Consider the following 27,629-nt stretch of genomic DNA (forward strand, 5'->3'; position numbering starts at 1 on the left):
TTTCCAAAACATTTGCGATCACACCACCTTTCAGACAGAAAACACAAAAATTAATTATAATAACCACCTGTCAATCACCCAGTGTTTCACCTGTGACATGAGAGCTTTATCAGCTAATCTCTTTGTACCTATGAGCGCTCTGATCTTGTGAATCGATTACCTAACTCAAGAGATAAAACCAAGCAATGGATTCTCCCTTCACAATAAACATGAGAATTACGGAAATGACAGAACAGTCGGCTGGGGGGCTCCACTGCTTAATGTCGCAGCCACAGAAGAAGCCCCAGACGGTGGTCCAAAGTGTGCAGCGTGACGAAGAGGAGTTGCTCCCCTATCTCTGGAGGGGACAAGGTGCGTAAGTCCCCTCCGTGTTTGCCTCTTACTCCTATGCCCGGAACAGGGACACCTCCTTCCCCAGAGTGTTCTGAGGGTTGATAATGCATGTGAAGGACCGGCCTAGAGCTCAAGGCGTTCAGCACATGGCGAGATGTGTGTGTGTGTAACTTCACAGTGCTCTTCATACCCATTTACAAAAGCGTTATTTTATGAGCACTGCAGCGGCAGAGAGCTTTGTGAAATGAAGGAATAACTGAAGCACAAAGCAATGCTCCCACGAGACCTGGTTCTATCTGTGCCGTCTTACTTAACCTTATAAATGCTTTTTTGAAAACATGAGAGTTTGACATGGGCAAAAGCAAATTCTGCAGACAACATCTTAAATATATTCTTCTGCATAGTCGACTAACAAGTTGGCTTGGCTGTTGACACAGTCCAAAGGAAAGATAAGGTCATAAAGCATTTGCCCGGCTTACTGACAGAGCAAAAAAATAATTTTTCTTCATATAATTTGTTCCTGTTATGAAGTTATAGACCCAGCATACTAAATATCTGGGAATGTTCAGTGCATATTTTAATTACATCCTCTGCTTGGAGGAGAACAAGGTTGCAGAATTCAATACTCATTTCTTTCCTTGCACGCACAGATCAGTCTTTCAGCCTCGCAGACAGGCACAGTGAGCGCACCCCGTGCCTCTGCTCAGCCAGATTGAGCACTTGGGCGTTGCCACCTGCCCTACCTTCTCAGATGGGACAATATCCGGTGCTGGGATTAAATCAGTAAAGAAGGGAAGAAAGGGGATTAATGCTCCTTTCCCCTCCCTTGTACAAGCTAATTTGTGGGGAAAGGAACAGGAAAAGAGCTTTCAAACAGTTCTTTAGAAAAACACACTGAGGCTTGTCTCCCTGGCTTGTTGGCAGGGCCAGGCACAGATCCAAAAGTTAATTTGAAAGCACAGCTTCGGGAAGGTCGTACATGAAATAGTCCCCCCAGTCCTGGCTGTAATAAAGCCGTGCAACACTCTCAGATAACCCCGAGTCAGCCGAAAGGCTCAAGTGTTTTCCTCCCTCCAGGAATGGTCCTGAGACATGTCTTGACTTGCTGGAAGGCCAGTCCCAGGAGGTGCCGCCTCCTCTGCCCGCGCAGGAGGTCCTCCAGCGAGGCTCCACTTCTCCTGCAACCCTCAGCTCAGCCCGACCTCGACTTTCCCGTGCCTGAACCACGTTCTCTGGGGATAGTATTACTGCAGCTGATTCCCCGCCGGCCACACCCAGTCTATCCTAAGCGGAAAACTTCCACTTCAGATCACCATTCCAAAGATCTAAAAACACCAGGCTTTTTTATAGGGACTGGGAGAGTCTCCATAACCTCCCGTATGGGATGCAAGCCAAAGGCTAAAGGCAGGATTACTGCTGCTCAGTGAGAGAGGAAAGTTCTCTGGAAACCACTTCCCAAACAAGCTGAAAGGGCAAAAAAGAAAAGGCTGCAAGATTCAGGAAAAACTCTAGTGATGCTAGTGATGAGGTGAGACTCAGACCAAATTAGATAAGCATTTAAACCACTCAAGACAACGGATAATACTAAGAAGGGTTTGTCAAGGACCCAGGGGAAATGTAGAAAGAAAGAGAGGAAGGAAAGAAGAAAAGAAACATATTATAATAATTTTAATGTTATTAAGACTAAAATTAGGAGATTTTTGTCTCATCTTAAAAAAGAATCTTCTATCTCTATTTGAAGAAGCAGACCACTAGAGGGGTTTTCCCCCAAAAAACTATACTTCTCGAAATTCCACTTTTTTCTCAGTTATATCAAGTACCAGAAATGCAACATTTTCTCAGAAGTAAAATTTGAAAGCTGTATATGGTAAAACAACACATGGGCGTGTTCTTACCCAGTTTAGAGCTTTCCGTATGATGTGTTATCACAGAAAGGTGAACTGCGAGGGAGGCAAGGAGAAGGGGGACCGGAAGGAGAACTTTCTGAACTCTCCCAGCAGAAGTAGGGGGCCAAGAGGATTTCCAACTAACCCACCGCAGATCTGTGGGCCTAGAATTATCCAGCCACACAGGTTAATGACCAACAGCCCCCCGGATCAGGGCGTGGAGAGGTTGGAGACAGGGCTTATTAATCATTTGAGTCTTTCATTCATCATTTCTTGAGCAGTGCTAAGTGCCAGGTTGGGTGAGAAGATCATTATAAAGACAGAGAAAGTATTGTCAATGTTCTTAGGCATCTTAAACCAAGACGAGAAAACTGGACACATGCACGAGCATCACATGAGAGAGTGTCTGTGTTATCAGAGTGGCCCATGCAAAGATTTACTGAATTCCGACTGCTCATGTCCCTGCTGCCACCTCTTATTTGAGATATCTGGGTTTTTCTCCCCAGATCCTGACCTTATTTTGGTTCTTTCACTGGAAAGATGCAGCTTGGTGTTTTTCACCTTGAACCATACATCTATTCCCATCATTCTGAACTGGTTGTTTCCATGACCAATCTGCCCTGTGGCACCTTCCATGTCCCAGGGGAAATTCTCCCTCTGTGGCATTTAAAGTTGACACCACCCTACATGACACAGGCTGACGCGAGCCGCACACGGTGATGGGTGGCGTGAAGACACTCCCAGCGTAGGTCCCTCTTGGCTGTCTTTCAGCAACACATTGTGCAAAAGTGAAAGAGTGACTTCCTCGTGTCATTAGGAAACCATGGCACGAGTAAGACAATCCCATCCCAGGGGACACGAGCAAAGTACTCTCTGAGTTTTCGGTACACACCGAATAGCAGCCTAGAGGGGGCATATCAAATCCTGCTAACCTGTGCTCTCTCCTGAATGGGCAGAGACACTAACCTGTGAAAGTTCTGTATCAGGTGGAAGATGAGGACTACAGTAAAGTCTCTTCCATCACATTCAACTTCACCTGCTACCTCAGGTAACATTTAAGTGTGAGTGGAGATGAACTGTCTATTTTCATAATTTCTATTATAAACTTTGCAATGGTACTTTTAAACCAATATTTAGTATCTCTAAATTAATCCTGAAATATCTGGAATAAGAAAGTATGTAAGAATTAAAAAAAACCCTTAGGATAGATTTCTACTATTGTATTTCTAAATGAGGAGAAGGTGAGCATTTTGCCCCCTAGGAGAAATGTGGCCATGCCTGAAGATGTTTCTGGTTGCCATGACTGGGGGATGCTACAGGCATCCGGTGGGTAGAGGCCAGAGAAGCTGCTGAACATCCTACAATGCACAACACATACCCCACAACAAAGCTTAAAATGTCAATAACATGGAGAAATTCTCCTCTAATGGAAAGAACCCTGAATTAGGAGTCAGAAGACCAGGGTTCCAGCCCAAGTTATACCACTTATTCGTAATACGACATCAGGCAATTGCCATAAGCTCTCTGCAATTCAATTTGTTCATATTTAACATGGAAGTACTAAGGTCTCTACTCGCCAGCTCAGCATTGTTTGTAACTATCAAATAAAAAATGTATGGAGCAGACAGAAGGAAGGCGGTGCTTGTATTCTCAACATCACAACTGCTTCAACGTCAATGTCAACACCCTAAGACACAAATTCAATCTACAAATATTTATATAGGGCTATACAATAAATAGGATAGTTTTAATCTCATTCAAGAAGCTAAACACTCACAGAAAGTTCAAATCAGCCTCACGTCCTCCGTAGCCCAGGCAAAGAAAAACACTTCTCTCATCAACACAAGTTTAACACTCAGCTTTCCCTCGCCAATGATCTACAGACACAGAATCAACCTTGGGTCAGGAAACGCTTACCTCATGGATTTTCTGTTCGTGATGGCAAGATCCAGGAGTCCTCGAGACACACTCAGGGCAGCACTGGTTGGCAGCTATTCGAAGCACTTCTCCCTGAGCATTTAAAAGCAGCTCGGTGTAAAACAGCAGCAGCAAACACAGTTACCATGGTTCATCACACCCCAAGTCATCTCAGAGTGACAAAATCATGGGTTTCCAGGGGTGACAACAATAGACGGGATAAAATGAATAAACTAAGACAAAGGGTTCTATCTATGTCAAGATGAGCTTCCCTCAAAGATAAAAAGAATCCCATTGTGAAAATAATTTCCTTGAAAAAAAGACAGTCTACATCTTTTCACATGTAATGAAGTTAAGACTTTTTTCACTAAAATGCTCCATCTGAGTTTCACCCAAGATGAGCAGTTTCCCTCGGTTGAGTGTGGGGAAGGGGGCCGACCACAGGGCTGGCAGGTCTTCCAGCTACCTTAGAGAGGCCCAGTGCAGCCAGCAGAGGGGAGCTGCAGTTCTCTGATGGTTAACTTCTACCTGGGAAGCAGAGTCGCAAGGCACACGGGGCAGGATATTGGAGGACAAAGTCCTGAGAGGAAGCAGCATCGTGTGGAGGTATCGTACAGATGTATTGTCATGAGCTGGGTAGGGTTCCTGGTCCCCAATAAAGATCTACATTGTTTTTCAAGGCTTCTATAATTGCAGTTGTGTTTCTCAATACTATCAAGAGGGTGGGCCACCACCTGATACTCCAGGATTGATCGGGGAGGTGTCATCTGTTAAGTAGCCATCCATTTGTCACCGTGAAGGATCTGTGTATCTAAGAGTTACTAAAAATATGGAGCAAAGAGCATAAGTTTGTTTGCCTTTGGGGCCTAGTGATTCTCCTGTTAGATCTTCCACTCAAGTTGCCCCTCTGCTATGTTTCTCAAGGACTCTCTCAAGTCTGGAGACCTGGCAGAACAGGCAATGAGTGATTTTGACCAAAAATGGTAGAAGAACCTGCATTAGCCAGGAAACCATGATGCGTCCACAGGATAAAAATCTACAAAGAATTCAACCAGTAGCATTAGGAAAATTATGTGTGTGTGTATGTAAGCGTGTTAATGTCTCATGTGCCATTTTTGGTTGCTTCCATTTAAAAAAAAATGTACCCACAAGAGAAGTCTAATTTTATATAACTATAACCATGAGAGTAGATGGGAAATGGGACTGTGATTTTACAATTGTTAATCCACTAAACAGATACATACATCAATAACAGTGACCACCAAATTCTTCTCATTTGCTTGACAAAGGAAAAAACTTATATGATATGGAATTTTACTAAATTACACACACTATGCCATATTAATGACTTTACAGAAAAGTGCCCTCTGAACCCCAAGAGAAAACGACATGTGTCAGTTTCCACTGAGACAATAATAGAAACTACTTTAGCTTAATTTCCGCTAAGAATTTTGTGCAGATAGAAAATAAGATAATCCAAATTTTTATATTCCAACATGGAAGCAGGGAGCCAGGGAAAAAAAGCAGTTAGAATGAAAGACTTCAGGGGATATATTATGCCCCCAAATTAGTTTCCTTTGTTTTATATAAAAACTAATTTTTAGATTTAGCCCTCAAAGCTCATTTCATAAACATAATATTCTTTTTTGTGAGTGGCAGTTGGAGGAGAAGAGTATGTGGTCAACTTGGGTCTATCTACTGAACTTCTGGTGGGATATTAAAGAGGTAAGTTAGAGGAGGAGCAAAGAATTTTGCATGTGGGCGCCTGGGGAATGATAAGCAGAGAGTTCTTGCCACCTAACTGTGTAGCCCTGCATGGCCTGGTGAGCTGTGGGCTGCACAGCTCACACAGGCCCACTCTGCTCCTCCAGGCTTTGCAAAGGAAAGCATTGGAAAAGTGGCCACAGAGGCAGGACACATCAGTGAACATTGCCAGGGGAGCTGGGCAAGATTACTTGCTTAGGACCTAGAAGTTCAACAATAATAATGATGATAGTTTGATAATTATAGGTAACACTTACTGAGTGCTTGCAATAGCCAGGTACTCTCCTAAGCCTACTGGACTGAGAGATAGATATACATATATGGATACACAGAGAGAGAGAGAGGAGATTAATTCTCACAACTGTATCTGCTAAATACTGTTATTATCTGCATTGAAGTTTGCAGCCAAAACCTCACCACATACTAAAGTATTTCTTTGCATGGTATGGCCCTCTTTGCATATATGTTCTCCAGACATCCTTGAAGACAAGACTGGTTCTGACAGGACTGGGTTAAATATTCAAGGTTCTAAATGTCTTTGTCTTCTCTCTTTCTCTCTCCACCCGCTAATCTATTCAGCCAGCTATTCTATACAGATATACGACATGGATGTAGAATCTACTATATATGATTATAGGATGAATAAATGACAGATAGGTATCAAAAATATCTATCAGAATTGCCACTGACACTAGGTTACTTCCAGTCAATCCATGATCAAAACATAAATTACTTTGAAAGGTTAAAAAAAAAAGATAGGAAACCAATTTTAACAATATTATTAACAATGATTTAGGGCACAATGATTCATTAACTTGTGCCATAAACTGATATACATGCACCATAGCATGTTTGAGTAACAGCAACACATGCTGTTGAAAACACAAAGGGAAACTTGAGAGCCACACGGTAGAGTAGACATTACTCTGCTCTGGGCCGTGACCAAGGGTCTGCGGTTCTTGTTGAGGCTGGGCCACTTACGAGCTATGTGTCTCTGAGCAAGTGACTAAACAGCCACGTCTGCTTCTCTGTGGGATGAGGAAGTCTGACTAACTGACAGGTCCCTGCTAGCTCAACCATCTTGTGATCCGATTTCATTACTTAAAATAAAGAACCCAACAGCTCCGTGGAACACTTACATGATTTTGGAAGGTTTCCTGCGGTTGGATCATCTGGTCCAATCCCCTCATTTTACAGATAAGGAAGCTCCTTCCTTAGAGTTCATGCTTTCTGGTTACAGCCTTCTTCCTTATCGCCATCATTTACCAATTTGCTGACCAATCCCTCGTGTTCACTCACCAAAGACTTGATACCTGGATCTCAGTCTCTTTCCTGCCCCAAGTCTAGACATCATTCTGGACAACTTCAATGTCCATGAAAACGACCAGTCCAACATTCCATCCTCGTACACTCTTGCCCACCTCAATTCAAGCAATTCTCACCTTACTCCACATGGCTGTGGCCAACCTTGACACCTGGCCACCCTCACACGGCTATAAACTAGGAATCTTCAACTCTCCACCCCTGAGCCTGCTACAGTCTTCAGCTCCCTCCCCCCCTCACGCCCATGTGTCCTCTCATTTCATCAGGGAGATCCTTGAGCACTTCTTCTCCTTGCAGTCACCCAGCCCCAGTAATTCAGCCCTGAGCAGACCCCCTTTTCCTACTCGTGTTAGTCTGAGCTCCGCTCACCACGTCCTGCATCTGTATTCTTTTTCTTCGTTAACATGAAACAATCCCAATCCTGGATCTATCCCCCAATTTGCCTTGTCCTCTTTTGTAAGCATTGCTGAAAAAATCATCCACCATGCAGCCTGGTACCCCTACGGGTTCACGGCCTCCTGCTCCCATTGGCCTTTAGCACCACCCACAAATCCTTTACCTTGACCTTGGTCGGTCCCTTTCTCCCCTCAGTTTCAGCTCCTAACATTCGGTACTCTCTGTACCCAGGTGTACCTCAAAGTCTTCACGAAGTAAGCTCATCAGGTATGGACTACCTCAGTATCCTGCCCCTTTTCTTACCCGCAAGTTTGATTCCATCTGCATCCAAGCATGGCTCTTTCTTTCCATTTCTAGAGAAGGAGGCTGTCCCCCCGCCACCCCCCAGCCTACCCCATGCTCCTCTGTTCTTCCCACATCCTCTGTTCTCCTCCAGAATCACTCCTTCTAATTTCCTTTTTCTGTCTCTGTCTCTCACCCCCACATCTTAAACTTCTCTTTCTGGTCTGGGTCCTGCCTCTTTCCCTCCTAAGGTGATTATATTTCTTTCATGCCAATATCAAAAACTAAAAAAAAAAAAACAAAACAAACCCTCTCCCTTCCCTTGTGTGGTCATTCCACAAATAGTGGCTGAGTGCTTTCTGGGTGCCACACACTACACTGTTTGCTGGGCTGCAACAGTGAAAATAAGATCCTGCCCAAGCGGCCGACAGTCTGAGGAAGAAGCAGACAGTCTGGTCAAGGGCTACAGGAAGGGCCGGGACAGACGCCACGGCAGCACCCGGGAGGGCTTGACGGCTGGGGAGGGGAGGTGCAAAGAAACTTCACAGACACAATGCTGCCTATCTGATGTCCCATTCTCTTCTTCCACTCTTGGTCAAGCTCTTGGAAGAGTGGTCTTTACTTAGCTTTTCTTCCCCACCTTCCATTCACCCCTCACACCTCTGCAGTGCGGCTTCCTCTCCCACCACTCCACCAACTCCAGCCTCAGCGTGGCCACCAGTGACCTACGTGTTGCCGAATCCAACGGATCACATGAAATTCTCCTCCTACTTATTCCCTTAACTATGATCAACACTGTTAACGCAAACTCTTTTTGGAAATTCTCCACTCTCCTGGAGACCATAATACTGTTACCTTCTTTGACCATGTCTTAATTTTCTTAAGCTCCCTATGTTCACCTCCCCTTAAATGGCTTTGTTCCCCAAATTCCATCCTTAGTCTTGTATCTTTTTCTCCCACAGTCTCTTTGGATGAGCACATTGGTTCTAAGAGTTTGCACTGTCTATCTGCTGATGATACCCACATTGTATCTCCAGCCCCATCTTTTCCTCTGAGCTTCAGACTCATATAACCAGCTGCCTTTCTGGCATATCGACCTGGCTCCTCCCGTGACACTTCAAACTCAACGGGCCCCAAACTGAAATCATCACTTTTCTCAGATGGGCTGTTGTTCCTCACTCTCCTGGATTCTCCACATTGGTTGGTGACCCAGCTAACCAACTAGTCATAAGCCATAAATATGGCAGCCACTTCTTTTCCGTTCCCTCACCCTCCTTTCATCCAGTTCTGATTTATCCCCTAAATATTTATTGACCCCTACACTGCCATTGCCCTAATCCTGGTATTCATCTTCTCACCTGGACTATTCCCATAGCCTCTAAACTGATCTTCACATTTCCAATATTGTGCATTACCTTGGAAAAACCAGCGAGACCTTTCTAAAAGAAAAGCTGACCCCTCCACCTTTATGCCTGAAATCTTTATATTAATATTGTACCACCTTAAAACAAAATTCCAATCTTACTACAGCACACGAGGCTCTGCATAACCTTGAACTTATCAACTCTCTGGGCTCATCTCTCATCCAGCCAGTCAGTAAAAAGATATTTATTGAGTGCCTACCATGTGTCAGGTGCTATTGTAGGTGCTGAGGATATACAGAGAATAAAAGAGACAGTAAACAAGAAATAACAGTAAAATATATAGTATGCCAGATAGTGTTAATAGTGCCAAAAAGAAAAGAGTATGGGAGAGGGATACAAAATATGTGATGAGGGTGGAGATTTGCAATTTTAAACAGGACGGCATTCAGGCAAGACTTAAAGGAAGTAGAGGATCAAGCCATGTACACACACACATATGTATGCATGTATGCACACGTATGCATCTTTATATGCACGCTAGGCACACTTCTGTCATGGGGCCTTCACACTTTGCTGTTCCTGCTGAAATTGTTCTTTCTCGGATATATACATGTATATCCAGGGACCAGCAAGGAGGCTTGGTGTCTGAAGCAGAGTGAGCAAGGGAAAGAATAGTGGAAGATTAATTAGAGGGGTGCGGCAGTACCTTAAAGGATACTGTGAGGAGTTACCTCAAATGAGAAGAGAAGCCACTGGAAGCTACTGGAGAGGTTTAAGGAGAAAAGCAACATGATCTGACTTCAATTTTACTAGGATTTCACTGGCTGCTATATCAAGATTACAGTGAAAAAGGTAAGTACAGAAACAGTGAAGCCAGTTAAGAGGCTACTGTGAGAATCCAGGCAAATAGGCAGATAACAGATGGCACCACGGCAAGAGCAGAGAGGTTGCATTTGGCATTTATTGCTTTGTGAAGAAGAGCTGGAGGTTTGCTAACATACTGGATGTAGGATGTGGGAGAAAGTGAGGAGTCAGAGATGACTCTAAGTTTTCTGGCCAGAGCGACTAAGAAAATGGAGTTGGCATTTACTACGAAGAGAAAAAGTAGAAGAACAAATTAGGAAAGTATAAAATCACAAGTTGGGTATAGAGCAAGGAGCAGAAACTTTTTCTGTAAGGGGCCAGACAATAAATATCTAGCCTTTGAGAGCTACTTATGGTCTTCATCACAACTACACAATGCTGTTATTGCAGCAGAAGCAGCCAAGGACAATACACGAACAGATGAGCGAGGCTGTATTTCAATAAAACTTATTTATGAATGCTGAAATGTGATTTCATATAATTTTCACATCACAAAATACTGTTCTCGATTTTTTTTAACCATTTAAAAATGCAAAAACCATTCTTAGTTCATAGGCCATACATAGGCCCCGACATAGAACATGTTTAGTTTTCAGCAATACAATCTAGATCTTCTAACATTTCGTGCAAAGTGGGAGGAAGACGGGGGGCATTTTTTTCAAGGTCTTTATAGCACCAGCTCAGATTCTGATATGAGTTACTCAGCAAGCCAAGTAGTGATTTTTTTAGAAAGTGAGTATGTAATCTGTAAAAGAGAAAGCCCCATAATATACAAAATATTCTCAAGTTTACTAACATTTGATGTGCTCCCAGCTTCCCAGGAATATACCCATGCAAAAATGGAGGAATACCCTTAAACGTATAGCTTCACTCATTAGATGGCATAAAGGCTCAAGATTAATTATTGGGGGAAGGGCAAAAAACTAGAAAAATAAACTGTGCTTTTGAAATTGTCAGAATGCTTTTTAAAGAAAATAATCGGTCTTGTCCAGGGAACCTGAAAAGTTCAAATTTAAAGCTTTTTTCTTTTTTTTTTTTTTTAACAGATTCACTTTAAAAAGGAAGGAGTCAGCACCTAGAAAAAATATTATTCTAACAAAAGAGATGTGTAATCAGAAAAAACTCAAAATTTTTAACAGGGGAAAGGAGGAAACACCAATCACAGACTTGGTCAAATACAAGGAGATTTCTCGAGTCAAAGACTTCTGTGTTGCTAGGGAGCCCAGTGGTGACACAGTAACACAATCCGTGGCAGATCCCGATGATATTCCTAGAAAATCATTTCCAAGGAATCAATTCTGACTTTCAATCCATTCAATGATTCCCAAGTGTTGTGGTTAATATTAGCAGCTTTGACATCTTTCAGACTCTAGGTAAAATCTCTGGGCAGCAGTTTATTATTTGCATGATCATAGTTAAGTTGCTTAAAATCTCCAAGCTTCCCTTTCCTCATCTGTAAAGTGGGAATAAAGATACCTACCCCACATACTATTAAATGGGATAACATTTGTGAAACCTTTAACTGAGTACCTGGTCCAGAGTAAATGCTCAATAAATATAAATTAGGATGTTCTTAGATATGATATGTTAAAATTCGGAAAATTAGGATGTTATTAGATAATGATGTATTAAAATTCCCTTCTGCATTTCATAACGCTTTCAATTAGAGGTTGGGATAAATGTCAAAAAAAGATGACTGAACAATGCAAAGACCCAACCCTTTACTTACCGATACATTTAGGATACAATTAGGATATCATACCTTCTCAAAGGCACACTGAGGGTTTCTGCAAACGGCAGGTTTGCAGATAACGATATCACCATGGCAACGGCAGTTCTGGCACGAATCGGGCTTCCAAATTGTGGCATCCTGCAAAGAAGCATAAACTCTGATTTAAACACTGGTCGGTCAATGCGTGAGCACACGAAAGCAGCACCATCAGCAGCCCACATCCCAAACAATCAAAAGACAAAAGAAAGTCACAGACACACCACACGCAGCGCTTGCTGGGCACTGATTAAGCCCCGAGAGGCAATATGAGCAGCATAATCCATTTCACAACAGTCAACCCACGCAGCCAAAGACAAGGGCAAGCGGCAGAGAGCTGTCGATACCCAGAGTAAAAACCATCGATTGACCCAAAACCTCAGGAGGACAAGCTGCTCCCTGACTCTTTGCTGTTAACTAGCAGAAACCATCAGAGCATGTTTAAAGCAAAACGACACTTTTGACTGGCACTAACTGGCATCTTCCAAAGGCAGCATTTGCCACTGGATACATGAGCACCTCAGACTTCACTTCCCAGCTCTTTGCTACTATGTACTCCAACACTCATCAGGAACAAGAAGGAATTGGAGAAGTTGTTGGGTTTTTTAAGACAGATGCACCAACACACACGTACTGAGTGGCTATCATGTGCCCAGCCTGCTGCCAGGATCACTGGAGCACAAATGAGGCCCAAGTATGGGCACTAATCATAAGGATCTCACAGATGATTTTGGATCACGAACGTGAGGGAGTTAAGTAAATATAAACTGATGATACTATGTTATTACTCAACAAATTGAAAAGGAAAACAACAGTCATGAACAGAACATGAACCTGACCTCGGTTAAGGGTCTCAATAAATTTCTTTTCTATTTCTTACCTTCCGTCATGCTGAAATCCACATTTCAATTGTGCCGATTTTGCAATAACTTTGAGACCAACTGTCTCATAGATTCCATGGAGACCTGTTATCTCTATTGAAAGGCTGCTCTGATGATTTTGAATTAAAGCAGTGAAGATACCATAAACTGTACTGAGACCCATTTCCCCGAGATTTCCTAACCCCAATTCCTATTCTATATGGGTTGAAGACAGCCACACTGTTAGACTAAGTTTCAAACTCTAAATCTCTTTTAAGAGTGCTGTCCATGCTATTCCCTGATTTAAAACTATTCTGTGTTTCATCTTTACCTCTGATGGGGTAAAATGCAGACCCCATAATCTGGCCACCACCTGTGCCCCCGGCCTTCACCAATCTCACAGCCCTGAGCCTTTTGTCCCCCAGCAACCTGCTCAAGCTGTTGGACGGCCCCGGCTTTCCCTGACCTGGTCTCACATCTCTCTCTCCTGGGATCCCTCCTCTTCTCTGACTTCTCCAGAGAGAGTCTGCAGACCAACACTCTCCTTTCAAGCCTCAGCCTCAGAGATGAGTGATTCCTAACCCCGACCTCCACTTGGGTATAGCTCTTCAGCCTTCCTCTGCACCCTCCTGTTTCCTGCAACACTGCCATGGTTTATTGCACCACTTACATTCCCGCTGGCCTTGCTGGGCCAGACTGTAAGCCCCTATAGAACGGGGAACTGACCTGGCCTGGCACATGGTAGATCCTTGAAAAAATAAGAGTAAATATGTCATAAGTTGCTTAGTGACCTTTTTTTCTCCTTTCTAAACTTTCTCATCCTTTTTTCCTCAGTCAAGTGCTACTAAAATACTTTAGGGAAGAGTAAGAGAAGTTTCTAACCTCCTGCTGGAGTCATCAGAACACCAGCTTTCAACTAGAGTTGGAATGAGCTAGGAAACCGACGGATGCTAGCCACAGACGTCTTCACACACAATGGCAGAAACCAAATGTGATGGTTAATTTTATGTACCAACTTGGCCAGGCTGCGGCGCCCACTTGTTTGGTGAAACACTAGTCTAAATACTACTGTGAAGATATTTTGTAGATAAGATTAACATGAACAATCAGTTGACTTTCAAGTAAAGGAGATTACTCTCTATAATACGGGTGGATCTCATCCAATCAGTTGGTGGCCTTAATCACAAAAACTGGGGTTTCCTGGAGAAGAGGGGGTTCAGCCTTAGGACTGAAATGTAGAAATTCTACTCGAGTTTCCAGCCTGTGAACTGCTATTGGACTTGCCAGTCCCAATAATCACATGAGCTAATTCCTTAAATAAATCTCTCTCTTAGAGAGATATCCAATAGGATATACACATACATGTTCCGTTTCTCTAGAGAACCATGACCAATACATCAATATTGGCGTATATTTATGTGGATATGCACAACATTCCCAAGCAAAAATTGAAGTCATCTTTTTGAGTCAAGAAATGCTAAATTCATAACCTCTTAGGGAATGTGCTTCAAACACAGGGACCTCTCCAAAGTCACTTAGGAAACACAGAGCATATCTGAGGTGAGATGACATTCCCAGTGTCTGATTCATAAAAATACTGAATTGAGATGTTGGTGGGCGGGAGAGGAAATGGAGTTCCCCAGACTGGGTTATCGTGCGGTTCAAATGTCATAATGTGTGTGAAAGGACACTGTAGACTCTATACTGCTGTATGAATAAGCCAAGGTACAAGGATGGTGGGAAACATTCCTACCTACTCAAAGGGAACTCACATTATCCAGGGAGGCCCATGAAGAAAAGCCTCAGAGAAGCCAATTTCTATTAATTTAAACGAGCTTCAGTCTAAAAGCATACTGGAACAATTATTGCTATGGATTAACAGAGTACAGCCGACTGGGACAAATTTGAGGTCAGAGTTCTTAACTTTTGGTGCCACAAACCATTCTGGCTGTCTAGTAAAGCCATGCACCAGGGGTGGGGAACCTTTTCATGTTGGAAGGCCACATTAAGTTAGCTGTAATCAAGGCTGAATTCAAGAAACTTCAATTAGATATACTTTAAAATGTACATTATTTTGTAAAAATCTAACTACTATGTACTTAATAATTTCAGAAAATAAAAACTATTAATTTCGAAGTTAAAAAAAAAAAAACACTGAATCGAAACAGATGAGTACCAGAACCTGGCTTAGAACACCTCTGGATTTCTTTCTTTTTATTGTCGCAGCACATTCTTCAAAACTGGCAACAGGGCGACAACTACAGTCTGCTCTTAACCCAAACAGCAATGACAAGAAGGGTGGAAAACACATTTCATTCCCAAGCACAATGTAACGTATGTCTCCCGCTGATTTCAAGAAAACAATCTCAGCTTCCGGCTACAGATTAAATAAAAATGACAACTTCACACGGCCACCAGCTACCATTTATTTATTGATCACTTCTCTTGCACTGAACACTCTCAGAGCAGGAAGTGCTGACCACAGGGACAGGTGTGGTGCAGGAGGAGAGGGGCTTTCCCCACCTCCGCCATCACCCTGGAAGGCTGGGGACGGATCTGTGCGTCAACGCTACACAAAGCAGCTATGTGCGTGACAACCCTATGAAACTGGCATTATTGTTATTTCCATTTTACAGATGAGGAAACAGGATGAGAAAGACTGAACAAGTTGCCCAAGTTCACAAAGCTCTTGTGAGACTCAGGCTCTGGAGCCAGACTGCCTGAGCTTGAATCCCGGTGTCGTCATTGATTAACTGTGAGTCTGTTACTGAGTTGAGGTGTCCGTGTCCCAGGTTTCTCACCTATGAAATATGGATGCTGAAGTAAAACAGGCATGCTAACCCCACACGGTTACTGAAAGAATCAAAAGAGATGTTGTATTCAAATCCAACATATGGGCTGGGCATGGTAGCTCATGCCTGTAATCCCAACACTTTGGGAGGCCAAGATGGGAGGATCACTTGAGCCCAAGAGTTTGATACCAACCTGGGCAACATAGCGAGATCCCATCTCTATAATAAAAAAAATTAGTTGAGCATGGTGGCTCACACCTATAGTCCCAGCTACTCGGGAGGCTGAGGCAGGAGGATCACTTAAGCCCAGGATTTGGAGGCTGCAGTGAGCTATGATGGCACCACTGCACTCCAACCTGGGTGACAGAGTGGGACCCTGTTTCTAAAAAAAAAAAAATATATGAACAGTGTGTCTGGCTTAAATGTAATTTATTTTTAATTCAAATTCTCAGAGTAAAAATAGTTCCATAAGTACCTTGGCTTTCCCATCTGATTAGGACCCTAGCACTTAAAGGATCCAGAACATTATAGCAGAAGGGAGAAATAAATCTATAGGTTGAGTTTTCAAGACTAGTTGAGTAATTAGAAAAGTTTCCGTCTCACTAAGCTGGCATAACCGTGAACCATGCGCTCCTTTAACTCAGACACTGGCTGGCAACACCAGCTTGTACGCACTCCCCTAGAGCTCAGTGTGGCTGCCCAGTGCCAGCCATCTTGACTCTCTCCAGATGCAACATCCCTACCCCAGACGCAAGCTCTCTACACTTCAGTTACATTCACAGCGACCCCAGCTCCAAAACAATCCATTATGTTTTTAGTAGTTCTCAAGCACTGAACTCAGCTTACTGAATCTCTACACAGGATCTTCCAAGAATATGGAGTAAGTTTTTCACTTTCATTCACAAACCCATAATTTTTCTTTACATTAATTCAAAGTTTAAATTTGTCTGGGCTTAGGAAGGCTTCCTGATTTGTTTACTTGTCTGTCTTCTCAGCAGACCACGATTCCTCAAGCAAGGAGATCTCACTTTATTCTCTTTTTGCATCCCTTTACTCAGAGTTCCTGAATGTTAGCTGAAATTAAGCAATGAACACCCCTGAGTACTTGCTTACCTTCATAAAAGTATCTCTCCATATGAATTGAGATACTCCATTTAGGTAGGAGAACTTAAGAAAACAATGTTTACATAGTATCACTACAAAATGCCCATAATGTTGAATGTTATTACTTCGCCAGTGCCAAACTATGTTTGAAGAAAATTTTTCTTCATCTAGGCATTGGTCTTGTGAAAAAAACCCTTATATTAATATCACCATGGAAGTAAATAATTTATGGTTAATTTTAATGAAACGAGCCCTTTACCAAGGCCTGGGTAGATGGCCATATATTTTTCAGGTCTAAATCTTTACAAATCAATTTGTATGGTCCCATAAAGCTGCTTTAGGAAAGTAGGGATACTAGAGTTCCCCAATAGCTAGAACTTTGGATAAAGTCATAAAATCCAAAGAAATAACACTGTAAAGTAAGTTTTACAGATTTTCCACGTTACTACTGCAATTTCATCACTTTATAATCCTCTCTTCCAATCTAACACGAGCTGCAAAAGAAATACTCTTCAAATAGTTTTTTACTAGAAGATTAAGGATTAGATTATGATGAACTTAAAAAGCAATCAAAATATCTGTTTAAATGGCTTTAAGTATTTTTAATAATATATGAATAAAATGTTCTTGCAGATAATATAATGCCTCCATCCTCAAATACTTTAACGTAACAAGGTGCTTAAAACAATTTATTTCACTTGGCTAAGTATTTATTGAACATTGATTAGTGCTAAATATAAACAATGAATATATCCCTAATCGGTACCAAATTTCAGGCGGAAAATTATTTATAGTATTCTAAAGAGCAGTATATCAACTGTCAACATAAATTTTCTTTCATCTAAATGGTATAATAACCCTACTTTAACTATTAATTAATTCATCTCATTTTAAATTCCCTTAGCTTCTTAGACCAAGAGTATCAAAGAAGGAATAAAGCTCCCCAAAAGCTGTGCTTTCAAATTCCACAATAGTGTGCAGAATATGATGCTTTTGTGTGATGAAAGTGTATTTACGAGCATGGAAGCTAAGTGGAATTACGTAAACCAGTAATTGAAGGGTTATCAATCCTGCATGTGGGTTCTAGGTTTTTTGCTTTTCCTTTTCTCTTTATCCTTATCTGTATTTTCTATTTTTTTCGGTAACAAAAATATATAACTTACGTGATCTTTTAAAGTTACTTTTAAAATATAAGGTAGGAAAACAAAATGCTGTGCTTTTTTTCCCTTGCCAACCACAGGGAGATAGACCTGGGCTTCTGGGTTGAACTGGCTTGGGGGAGGGGATTTAAATAAAACCACTTACCAAATGCCTAACAGTGGGCAATTTGTCTAAATTTCCTGAGCTAGCCCCAACCCCTTTGTACTCAGTAAAATTTTTAAGAATTAACGGTGTTCCCTATTTGTCCTTCAGAGCAATGAAATGGACACGATATTCAACTGGGCCTCATGTCTTCATTTCTGGAGGTTCATTTTCCTGACAAGTCTGCTTTTCAGGAAAGATAATCCATAAAAAAAGGTTCTCTGACCCAGCTCCAGTTCCAGCACAGAAATAATGGTCTTTGTTTGTCGAGGAACCGTAAAGAAACGAATCAATAACTTTCATAAGGTTATTTTAGAGAGCGATTCTTCCCTCAAGTGCCCTTCCTCTGACAGCTCAGATAAACAATACCTGTTCCATTTGTTCTCATTTTAAAGTTCACGTAAAGCTCCTCACCCCACCCCAGATAAAAAGAAGCTGAGGACACTTACTGTTAAGAAAAGATATGAGATTTGTACTTACATTAAATTCTCTCCTTTCAGGAGGAGCAAATACGAGTTCACGCCAACGAAAGAGAAAATGGGGAACCAATTCCTGAGACCTATTTCAAAGGTCTGCTCTGTATAAGATCCCCTGAAGGAGTTTCTTGTTTTACACATCAAAAACCTAAATGGCTTCCCACGTTGGCATCCTGGCATGATTAGCTGTACCTGATCTCCTCCTCCGGCTGTCTCAAAATGATAAACCTGATAAGAATACCAACTTGGATACAGGAAGAGCAGCATGAATCACAGAGGAAAGTTTACCGCTACACATAACTGAGAATGTCTTTGTTCAAGGGACCCCGAACAGTGTGGCGAGTTAACATCACATTCCTGCACAGATGTCTCAGAATAGCACGGTGCCGAGGGTGGAGGCAGAAGAGGGAAGGGAACCAGCTGCGACACTTCCCAGCCCTTTGCACACCCAGGACCACACTCACGGCATCCTGTGCACATCACGGCCCTGATTCTGTAACGGAGGGACGGGGGTGTGAAGAGGCTAAGTGACTTGCCCAGAGCTCAGCTAGTGATGGGCAGACCCGGGGTCCAAGTGTTTCCTTTTGTCCCTATGCTATGCTGTTGTCCTATGTCAATAACAGCGTCTCATGTTGTCCGGCAGTCTTCCCATTTCAAATCGTTCCTCTTACTTCTGTCTGCTCTCCGACATTTACCGACCGATGCGGTGGGAACACTAGGGCAGAGCCGCCTACGTTCACAGACAAGCGGCCCCGAGGTTCAGTCACTAACCTACCCACGTGGTCCTCCCCGCTCAGTCCAGCTTCCACACGTCCTCCAGGCCTCCCTGTAAATACCACTTCCCCGGGAAGGCCTTTTCTGCTTCCCCGCCTGAGTAAACATCCCCTACCTCATGTCTCAAAGCTCCTCCTGCTTCCACAAAGCCAGACTTATTCCTCCCAGTTTTCTTTTGCACAGGAAAAAAAAAAAAAAAACAACAAAACAAGGAGAAAGAGGGCAGCTTTTTGATTCCAGATTCTTTGGCACTTTCACATCTTTTTTTATTTCTTCCTAAAATCTTCTGAGATAGATTTTGTCATCATCTCCATTTTACAGATGATAAAACCAAGGTTCAGAGAGGTTTGGTAATCTTCACAGAGCTTGCAACTGATGGCTCCTATAGTTGAACCAGTGTCCATTTGGTTTTTAAAGCGTATTTTTTCCCACCAAACTCACCTCCGCGCCCACAGGCTGCGACAACGAGCACAGGTTATATAACCACGCCGACTCCAGCAGCAACGCTGACATGGTGGAACGGGGAAACCTGAGTCCAAGTACTAACTCATTTACTTCCTAGTCTGGGGACTTTGGTCAAATCTCTTAGTTTTTCTGAGTCTACATTTCCTAATACATAAGCTAAGGGTAAGATTGGACCCAGTCAGGAGCCAGTAATGACGAAATAAGCTAATGCATTCGCACGGTAACTCATCCACAGCCAGCACACAATAAATGTTAGCTATGAGCTCGTCACCTGCCACAATCTTCACCTGTTGACCATGGCATTTTCTACGACAGAAGGCGTAGATATAGCTTTTAGAGCTGTAGAAAATCCCTTCTGAAATCTCCAGCTTCCTAAATAAGAAGTTAACTTTTCCATAGCTTTAATGTTTGCACACCATCCCATTATTGAGTGCTGTGGAAACTATACTCTGAGGGTAGTACAGCAAAAGAAAAAAAGCTGGAATATCTTCAAAATATAGAATAAAATATAATACCCAGAGAATGTGGTCCTCATTCCAAATTCTGAAGCAACTGGAAGCCAGGCTTAGTTCCGTTAACTCTTCTGTTTTTCACACGCATCTTTCCCTTTGTTCTAGCACAATCCTGTTGCAGTGACAGCCTGACCTAAGAGCACCTGAATGGCAAGACAACCCTCGTAGATTCCAAGAGATGTTAACCACAGAAAAAGTTCCATTATAAATAAAATGACTGCCTCATATTTTCACTTTAGGTAATCCAGATATTAGGGAGACTCTACTGTAGCTTAAACTTATAATTACTTTTTTCTCTATTAATTCAGCTCCCAAAGACTTCATTTCATATTCCCAAGGCAAATGGAGAAGAAAAAAATTAAACATCCGAAATGTTTGTGCATGAAATTAAATTATAGCTATACCATTCTCTCGTATTAAAATTATTTTCTTGTCTTTTTCACTAGATCATTATCATTCATTTTATAATTAGTTTTTTACTTGTCTCTCTCCCTTCCCATGAGTAGGGACAATTTCTTTACATATAGGTAGCTTTGTATTCCCATAGTCATTAAAACATAGCAGGCACGTAACGGTTTTGAATGAGTTCATGGATGGATGGACGGACAGATGAATGGATGAACATTCCCAAATTTAGAGAATTGCTAGCTATTTTGTGATATAATTGCTGAAAAGTCAATACATGGACAGCAGCACCTCCTCCAACATGCTGTCCTTTAAAAGCCCCGCAGCTGCAGTAGCCATTTTCAATCCGCACGGTTCGAGATCTTGCCTTCCAGACTTGTATTTGGTCAGGACCTTTGCTCTGAAAGCGCTCGTCTATGTCTCACTGAATGCCTGCCAATGCTATTGTGACCCAGCATGCCACTGCTGCGTCATTTCATCTGAAGCTCTGCTGTGTGCACTTAATCCCTCACTGTTCCTCTAGCCAGCCCCTTGCCAGCAGTCCTCCTTACGCCGGCCAGCCAGTGAGTGTACTGACACTCACCTTCGACCAGGTAAAGCCACGTCCTACCCAGTCTGTTTTCAGGTCTGGCAGAGCTCCCGAGCCCAAGGCTTCATCACCACTGACGCCGCCTCACTCTGTGATGTGAACTAGGGCCCCCAAACAGAGGCTGTGCCAGCCCAAAAACATTTAAAAATTTGTTTTGTTGAAGACAGAGGGTCTGGGGTGCTACTGGCGTTTAATGAACAGAGATCACAAATTCTAGATGCCACGTAACGGGTAAGACAATCCCGCACCAAGAAAAACTGTCCCACTCCCACACGGCTTTCAAATGTCCCACCAAACATTCACGCCAGTGAAAAATCTGTTTATAAGTATCTGACTACATGTCCTAACTCTGTTTTACATATAAACACAAAGTACTTATGGCGTGGTAATAATATACACTGAATTACCCAGAAATTTAACTCCCATGTAACTCAAGGAAAGATTGTATTCTATTTTGTCGATAACTTCATGAACATAATGGAGGACATTAGATACATATCTTGAAAAAGTTTAAATACCTATTAATATTTCATCAGATAACCAGTACCTACAAACATAATTAAATGGAAATGCTGGAACAGAAAAATCCAAACCAATGAAATTAATTTTGGTTAATGGCAGACTGGCTACAGGTAAAGAGAATACTGGTAAACAAGAATACAGGTAAATAGACAACAGCCAAACTGAAGTAGAAGGAACAAAAAGGACAGAAAATACAGAAAAGAGAATTAGGGAGCACGGACCATGTTACACGGTTTAACTTAGTAGGTAGGGCAATGGAGTTCTACAGACAAGAATATGGGCAGAAAAAAAATCTGAAAATATATGGCCAAGAATTTTCTAAAACTGAAGAAAACATCAAGATGTGGATTCAAAAAGTGCTATGAATATTAAGCAGAATAAATGTAAGAAACCAACACCTAAGCACATCAGAATAAGACTGCTACAAACGAACTGCAAAGAGAAAAGTTCTAAATGCCACAGGAGTAGGGAATCATCCCCTAAGAAGAATGCTAAAACTGATGTGAACTTCTCCACACACACAAAAATAATGAAAGTTAGAAGACAGATCTTTAAAGTACTAAACAAAAACAATGACCAACTGAGAATTCTATGCCCAACAGAAATAGTCTTTAAAAATGAAAGTAAAATAAAGATGTTTTAAATTAATAAAACTGGTGAGAATTTGTCACCTGCAGACACGAAAAATACTAAAGGAAGTTCTTTCAGCAAAAAGAAAACGATTCTAGAGGAAAATACAGTAAGGTAGGAAGGAATTTAGAATGACAGAAAGGGTAAATATATGGCTGGGATCTAAATTAATAATAACTATATAAAACAAAAATAACATCTGGTGGGGATTTAAAATACACATAAATATAAAATTCATGACAACAACATATAAGACAGGAAAGGGATGAATGAAATTAGAGTTCTAAGGTCCCAGCACTGGCTAAGAAGAGGTAAATAAAATGATTAAGACATGTTGTTATACCTAGGATAACCACTAAGGAATAGTAAAAGGGTGTGTAATTAACAGGCTAATGACGGAGAACTGAAATATTAAAAATAATGGATTAACCAAAAAAAAGAAAAGAAAAGAAGGGAAAAAATATAGAGAACAAGAGTGACAAATAGACAGCAAATAGTAAGATAGTAGATATAAAACTAATCAGTAATTATCACAAATGAACACGTTAAAAGATAAAGATTGTTAGATTACATAAAAACAAAGCAGTGGATCCCAAAACACTGAGAGCCATTACTACTAAGTATTATAAAGTATGAACTGGATTTCTTAAATAATAAACCCCAATAGTATCTATGTGTATGTGTATGTATTTATACCTCTGTCTCATTCAAAATAGGACTTTAAGGACCAAATCTTCAAGAATCCAAGGCACCAAGAATTTCCTAAGGATCCGTCATGTTCCAAGCAATGTGGAAGATTCCGACAAATACAATCTAACCCAGACACAGAGGACGACAGCCCAAGCCCTTATATTTGTTCTTGAGCTTGAAACAGTTGAAGCAGCAAGACTTTTAAAACAATAAGGGAACAAAGCAAAAGGAAATAATTGCAGAGGGAAAACAGTATGGAAAAAAAGCACCGGACTGGGAGTCAGTGCCTGATTCCAGCCCAGGCTCATCAGTCAGTGCCTCATTCCAGCCTTCATCGAGCTGGGCGTAGCGGGTAAGTCGTTCCCTGGCCTCAGGTTTCTCCTCCTCGAGATTCAGAGATGAGGCCACGCCACCGATTATCTGGAGACAGAGTCAAAAACTCTGGATTTGAATGTGGCTCTCTGACTTAATAGTTCTAGAACCTTAGGCAAGATAATTATTTTGACTGAGCCACAGTTTGCCTTTTCCTAAAAAGAATAAAGATACAGCCAATCTTACAGGAATATCCGGAGGATAAATTAGATAGCACCTTTGAGGTCCCTTAGCTCAGCGCTCACAGGGCAGGGCAGAGGCCCCCGGCAATCCGTCCTCAGACCTGTCCTGCACTGCAGACGCCTCCGCGTGACCATTCTCAGGGGGACTGTCGACGTGTGCCCGCATGGAGTGTGCGACGCAGCTCATCATGCGCTGGGTTTCCGCTTTTGTGGGCATTTCATGACCCTACTCTTCAGTGTACAGCTGCTCCTAACGCACAAGCAAGTTCGAATGGTTACTTTTCAAAATATGATACCCATGGAAATACTGATTTTTAAAAAATCAAACACAAAACCTCCCAAGCCCCATTTTAAAATGTCATTACAGAAGTTATATGCCCATACACATCCTCATAACTACTGTTTACTGTGCAAGATTATTACATACATATATTACATGTATGTATAAATATGTGTATGTATTTTAGGTGTGTATGCACATATTTATGTATGTCTACATAGGACACTGAATTCTCACAGAAATGCTATGAAGTCATTATTATCACTTGTTTTACAAAACAAGAAACCGAAAATTAAAGAAGGTATTTGATCAGTTATCATATAACTGGTGAAGTCAGGATTTGAACCCAGAACTGCTTGCTTTGAAGGATCATGTGCTTTCAAGTAAAAAATTATACTGGTTCCAGAGAGAACAGCTTTCAACAGGTTTGAGTCTCATTGATCAACAGACCTAACTGACTCTGGCTGCTCCTACCTACCTATGCCCTGTCTCTTTATAGCCGGCAAGGGCTTCCGGAAGGGCAGGAAGGGAGCAACATGGGCAGCCAGCCCTGTCTCAGAGACCTCACTCTCCATATCTTACTCAAGATCTTAAGCTTCCAGGGAAACAAAAACAGTTTCTCTTCTGGAAATGTTTGAGGAAGCGTTCCAGAAAGCCCTACGACATAAAATAGTAATGATACAGCAACAACAATGTACAATACAACACTGCTCAAATCAACCTCCTTAGTCTTGGCAAATAAGAAGAGTAATGCTACTGTTTCCATGTCTTGGGTCCACAGTAGAAATATTCTTCTAATTTCCAAGTAGGGGATGATAAACAGGTTTTATCACATATGCCAGCTCTGGGAATAGTTATTTGAGATGCTGTGTTGAGGAGGATTCTGAAGCTCTGTCCAGGCAGGTTATGTGGGAAAGATTACTCTTTCCCGCCAGGGGCTCAGGGTTAAGCTGAGAAGAGGAATGGAAGTCTCTATACCATATGTTCCCATGTGCTAGGCCAACATGATCTATCCTGAAATATTGATCACCACTGGCATTTGATTCATGAATTAAAGTAGAAAACAAAAGAAAGAAAGCTGGCTGGGCCAAAACCACTGAGATGATCAATTTTAATGATAAACTAATCATCTACATCTTTCCTTCCTTATTTTTCCATTAAGCTAGTAAACTGTTTCCAGACATGCAAACCTTTCCTCATGCATAACTAGTTTACAAAATCGGCTTCTGTTCTGCATCAGCTGCTGTTCCCAAGAACACCCTGGCACAGGTCACAACTGGCATGTGAACGTAGCATCTTCACCCCCGGGAATGAGGATCCCATCCCCATTCCAAACCAAGAGGAAATTAACTGCCAGTTCTGATGGGAATGACATATTGACTAAGTACTCAGACCAGGCAATCTACTCCCCAAAGTCAGCAAAATACACAGTGGTTATATTCTCTGACAACACAAGCATGCTTGACTGGATTTGCTTCAAGCCTCCCTGTTTGCCAGGAAGCCATTGAAGAGAAGCAGGTATCGAGTGTCTCGGAGGAAGACCCTCCCAGGGTGCGCTGTGAAATCCAGAGGCAGAACCCAGAGCAATTACACTTCTGGTACAATTGCCAGCATCACCCACTCTCTGCCAAGTGAGGAGACCTGGCAGCTGAATAATACAGCTTTCATTTTACATTTCCACTCCAATTAGCTCACAGTGCTCGTCAACTGGCTGAATAAAACAGAATGCAGGGGAAGCTGAAAGGCCTCTGTGTGGTTTGCAGAGCTGTGCCTTGGAGAACAATGATGAGATGAAAGGGATTGAAAAGTGAATTAGGAGACCCACCGCAACAAAAGGGCAGGCTGCAGACAGCCCACAGGTGGGACGTATGGTTTAAATGGTGCACCAGAGACATCTGAGCTTAACACCCGTCCCACCCACTGTTTGTTTTACTAATAGCAAGAGAATTAAATTGCTGCCCCCGAACTTGCTCACTGCAAGGTCTAGCTGGGCCTTATTAACATCACCAGCATATACATGCAAAAGCAAACATTCTCCTGAGAACTTCTAGCTTCTCTCTTCCTGTTCCGCAGTCAACATTTACAGAGAAGTTACTGTGTGCAAACTCCCACTAGTGCTTAGGGGCTGTTAAAGAAATAGAAGACGATGAGTTTCTGGGGGAGCGCAGTCTCATTGGCGAGACGAAATGCAGGCACTTGAAACAAGCCCGAGACCACACGGTGGACAGGGGCGGGGTCTTGGGAACTGTGAACAACTGAACCACAGAATCTGCCGACCAGGGCCAGAGTTACAGGTGAATCCCGCAGGCAGGTTCTCAAAGACTCCACTGGAGTCCCGCTGAGTTCTGACGTGGTGACTCCAATAACTCTCCCGGAGCTGAGCAGAGCAACCAGTGCCTCAGGCCCTGTAATACATAAGCCAGACTGAACCAGGCCAAGCCATGCCCTGCTCACCCATATTCTACCAGGTCTTACAGGAAGCTACCGACACCACTGTAAACGGCCTAAGAGTCCTGTCTGGCCACGCTGTGGACGAGCCTGAGATTTCCAGCACCCTTGTGGAATGATTCCATTAAAGACAGAGCATACGTTGTAATTTGTATGCTGGACTTTCTCTAAAATATACTCTATCAGCCTTCATCCATTTCAGGCCCCATAATTGACATTTAATAGTGACTAAAGGGGTTTTGTGACCTTGGCCTAAAGCCTAATGTCCAACGTGGGAATAAAGAAGTGTTCATCTGCAAAGCAGGGTTTGCCGCCCTCTTCTTGGTGGCTCCGCATCTCCTAACTCTCCGTAGAACAGAATGTTCATGAACCACGTCGTGCAATGCACACTTGGGGGTTCAGCAAGAACTCCGTTCTAAAGGTGGGAGGGTGGGAAGCCACACAATGCAAACAACGAAATGAGGCCTGGAAAGGACAAACAGGTGTCCGTAGAGAACAACAGTGTCGGGGAAGGAGGGTCCTTTCCCAGGCATACCAAAATGTTTACTTCAGAGCCAACAGATAACTCTTACAAATGCAGTAAATGGCATCCTATTTAGCTGATCTGCATAAATAAAGACAGACCATATGCAAATTTTTTAAAGTTTCTAATACATATGCAAAAAAAACCCCTTCAGGTAATTTTACTTCAACTATCAATTAATCAGCCCAGAAGTTGTTTACCATCAAGTTAGCTTTGTGTACATACAGTATTTATAATAAGTAAAGATTTTTTACAGAGGAGGAAAAAAAAATTAAAACATAAACAGAGACCACTAAAGAAATTTGGTATTTTGAACCTTCATAATAAATCCTATGTTCCCACTTTTTATTTTAAAAAAGATAACTGATTATGTATTTTTATAATAAACATGTTAATTTTTTTAAAAAAGGGAACCAGTATTCTTGAAATGTGCATAGTAACATTCATACGGAATTTCCGCATTCTCGAGACGAGCTCCTGAGTAGGATGGCTGGAGAGGGAGTTCGTACCATCAACCCAACTGATGCACTCACCCCACAGCTTCAGACTGGATGACTTGCTGTCTGCACTGGCTCTCGTATCTATTGCTTTGATTGTTGCCTTCATGAAATTAGACTGTACAAAACATAAACGTGCTAAAAACTTTCTTGATTTGGGTCCTGAACAAAATACCTTTTCACAATACAGAAAAATCACCACTACAGGTAAGAACAAGACTGTTGCTATACACGTCGTAGACAACATATTTTTCGAGACTTGCCTAGACTTGCCTTCACCTAGACTTTGTGGGCCATTCACCATCCGTT

At 42.1% G+C, this 27,629-nt stretch overlaps 1 protein-coding gene across 1 annotated transcript in view; it reads right to left on the minus strand.

The window, feature by feature from the left end:
- LOC105826474 (extracellular matrix protein FRAS1-like) overlaps positions 1–27,629 on the minus strand; it is a gene marked incomplete at its 3' end in the record, with an annotated part of 188,987 nt that overhangs the window by 25,517 nt on the left and 135,841 nt on the right. Inside the window, exons 3-4 of the mRNA XM_012664466.1 lie at positions 11,892–11,999; positions 4,137–4,229 (exon numbers count right to left, since the gene is read on the minus strand). Of these exons, the coding sequence (XP_012519920.1) occupies positions 4,137–4,229; positions 11,892–11,999 (201 nt within the window). The remainder of the gene's footprint in view (positions 1–4,136; positions 4,230–11,891; positions 12,000–27,629) is intronic.

The sequence above is a fragment of the Propithecus coquereli genome, unplaced genomic scaffold, assembly GCF_000956105.1.
Source record: "Propithecus coquereli isolate 6110/MARCELLA unplaced genomic scaffold, Pcoq_1.0 Scaffold898, whole genome shotgun sequence".
In the NCBI taxonomy this organism is placed as follows: domain Eukaryota; kingdom Metazoa; phylum Chordata; class Mammalia; order Primates; family Indriidae; genus Propithecus; species Propithecus coquereli.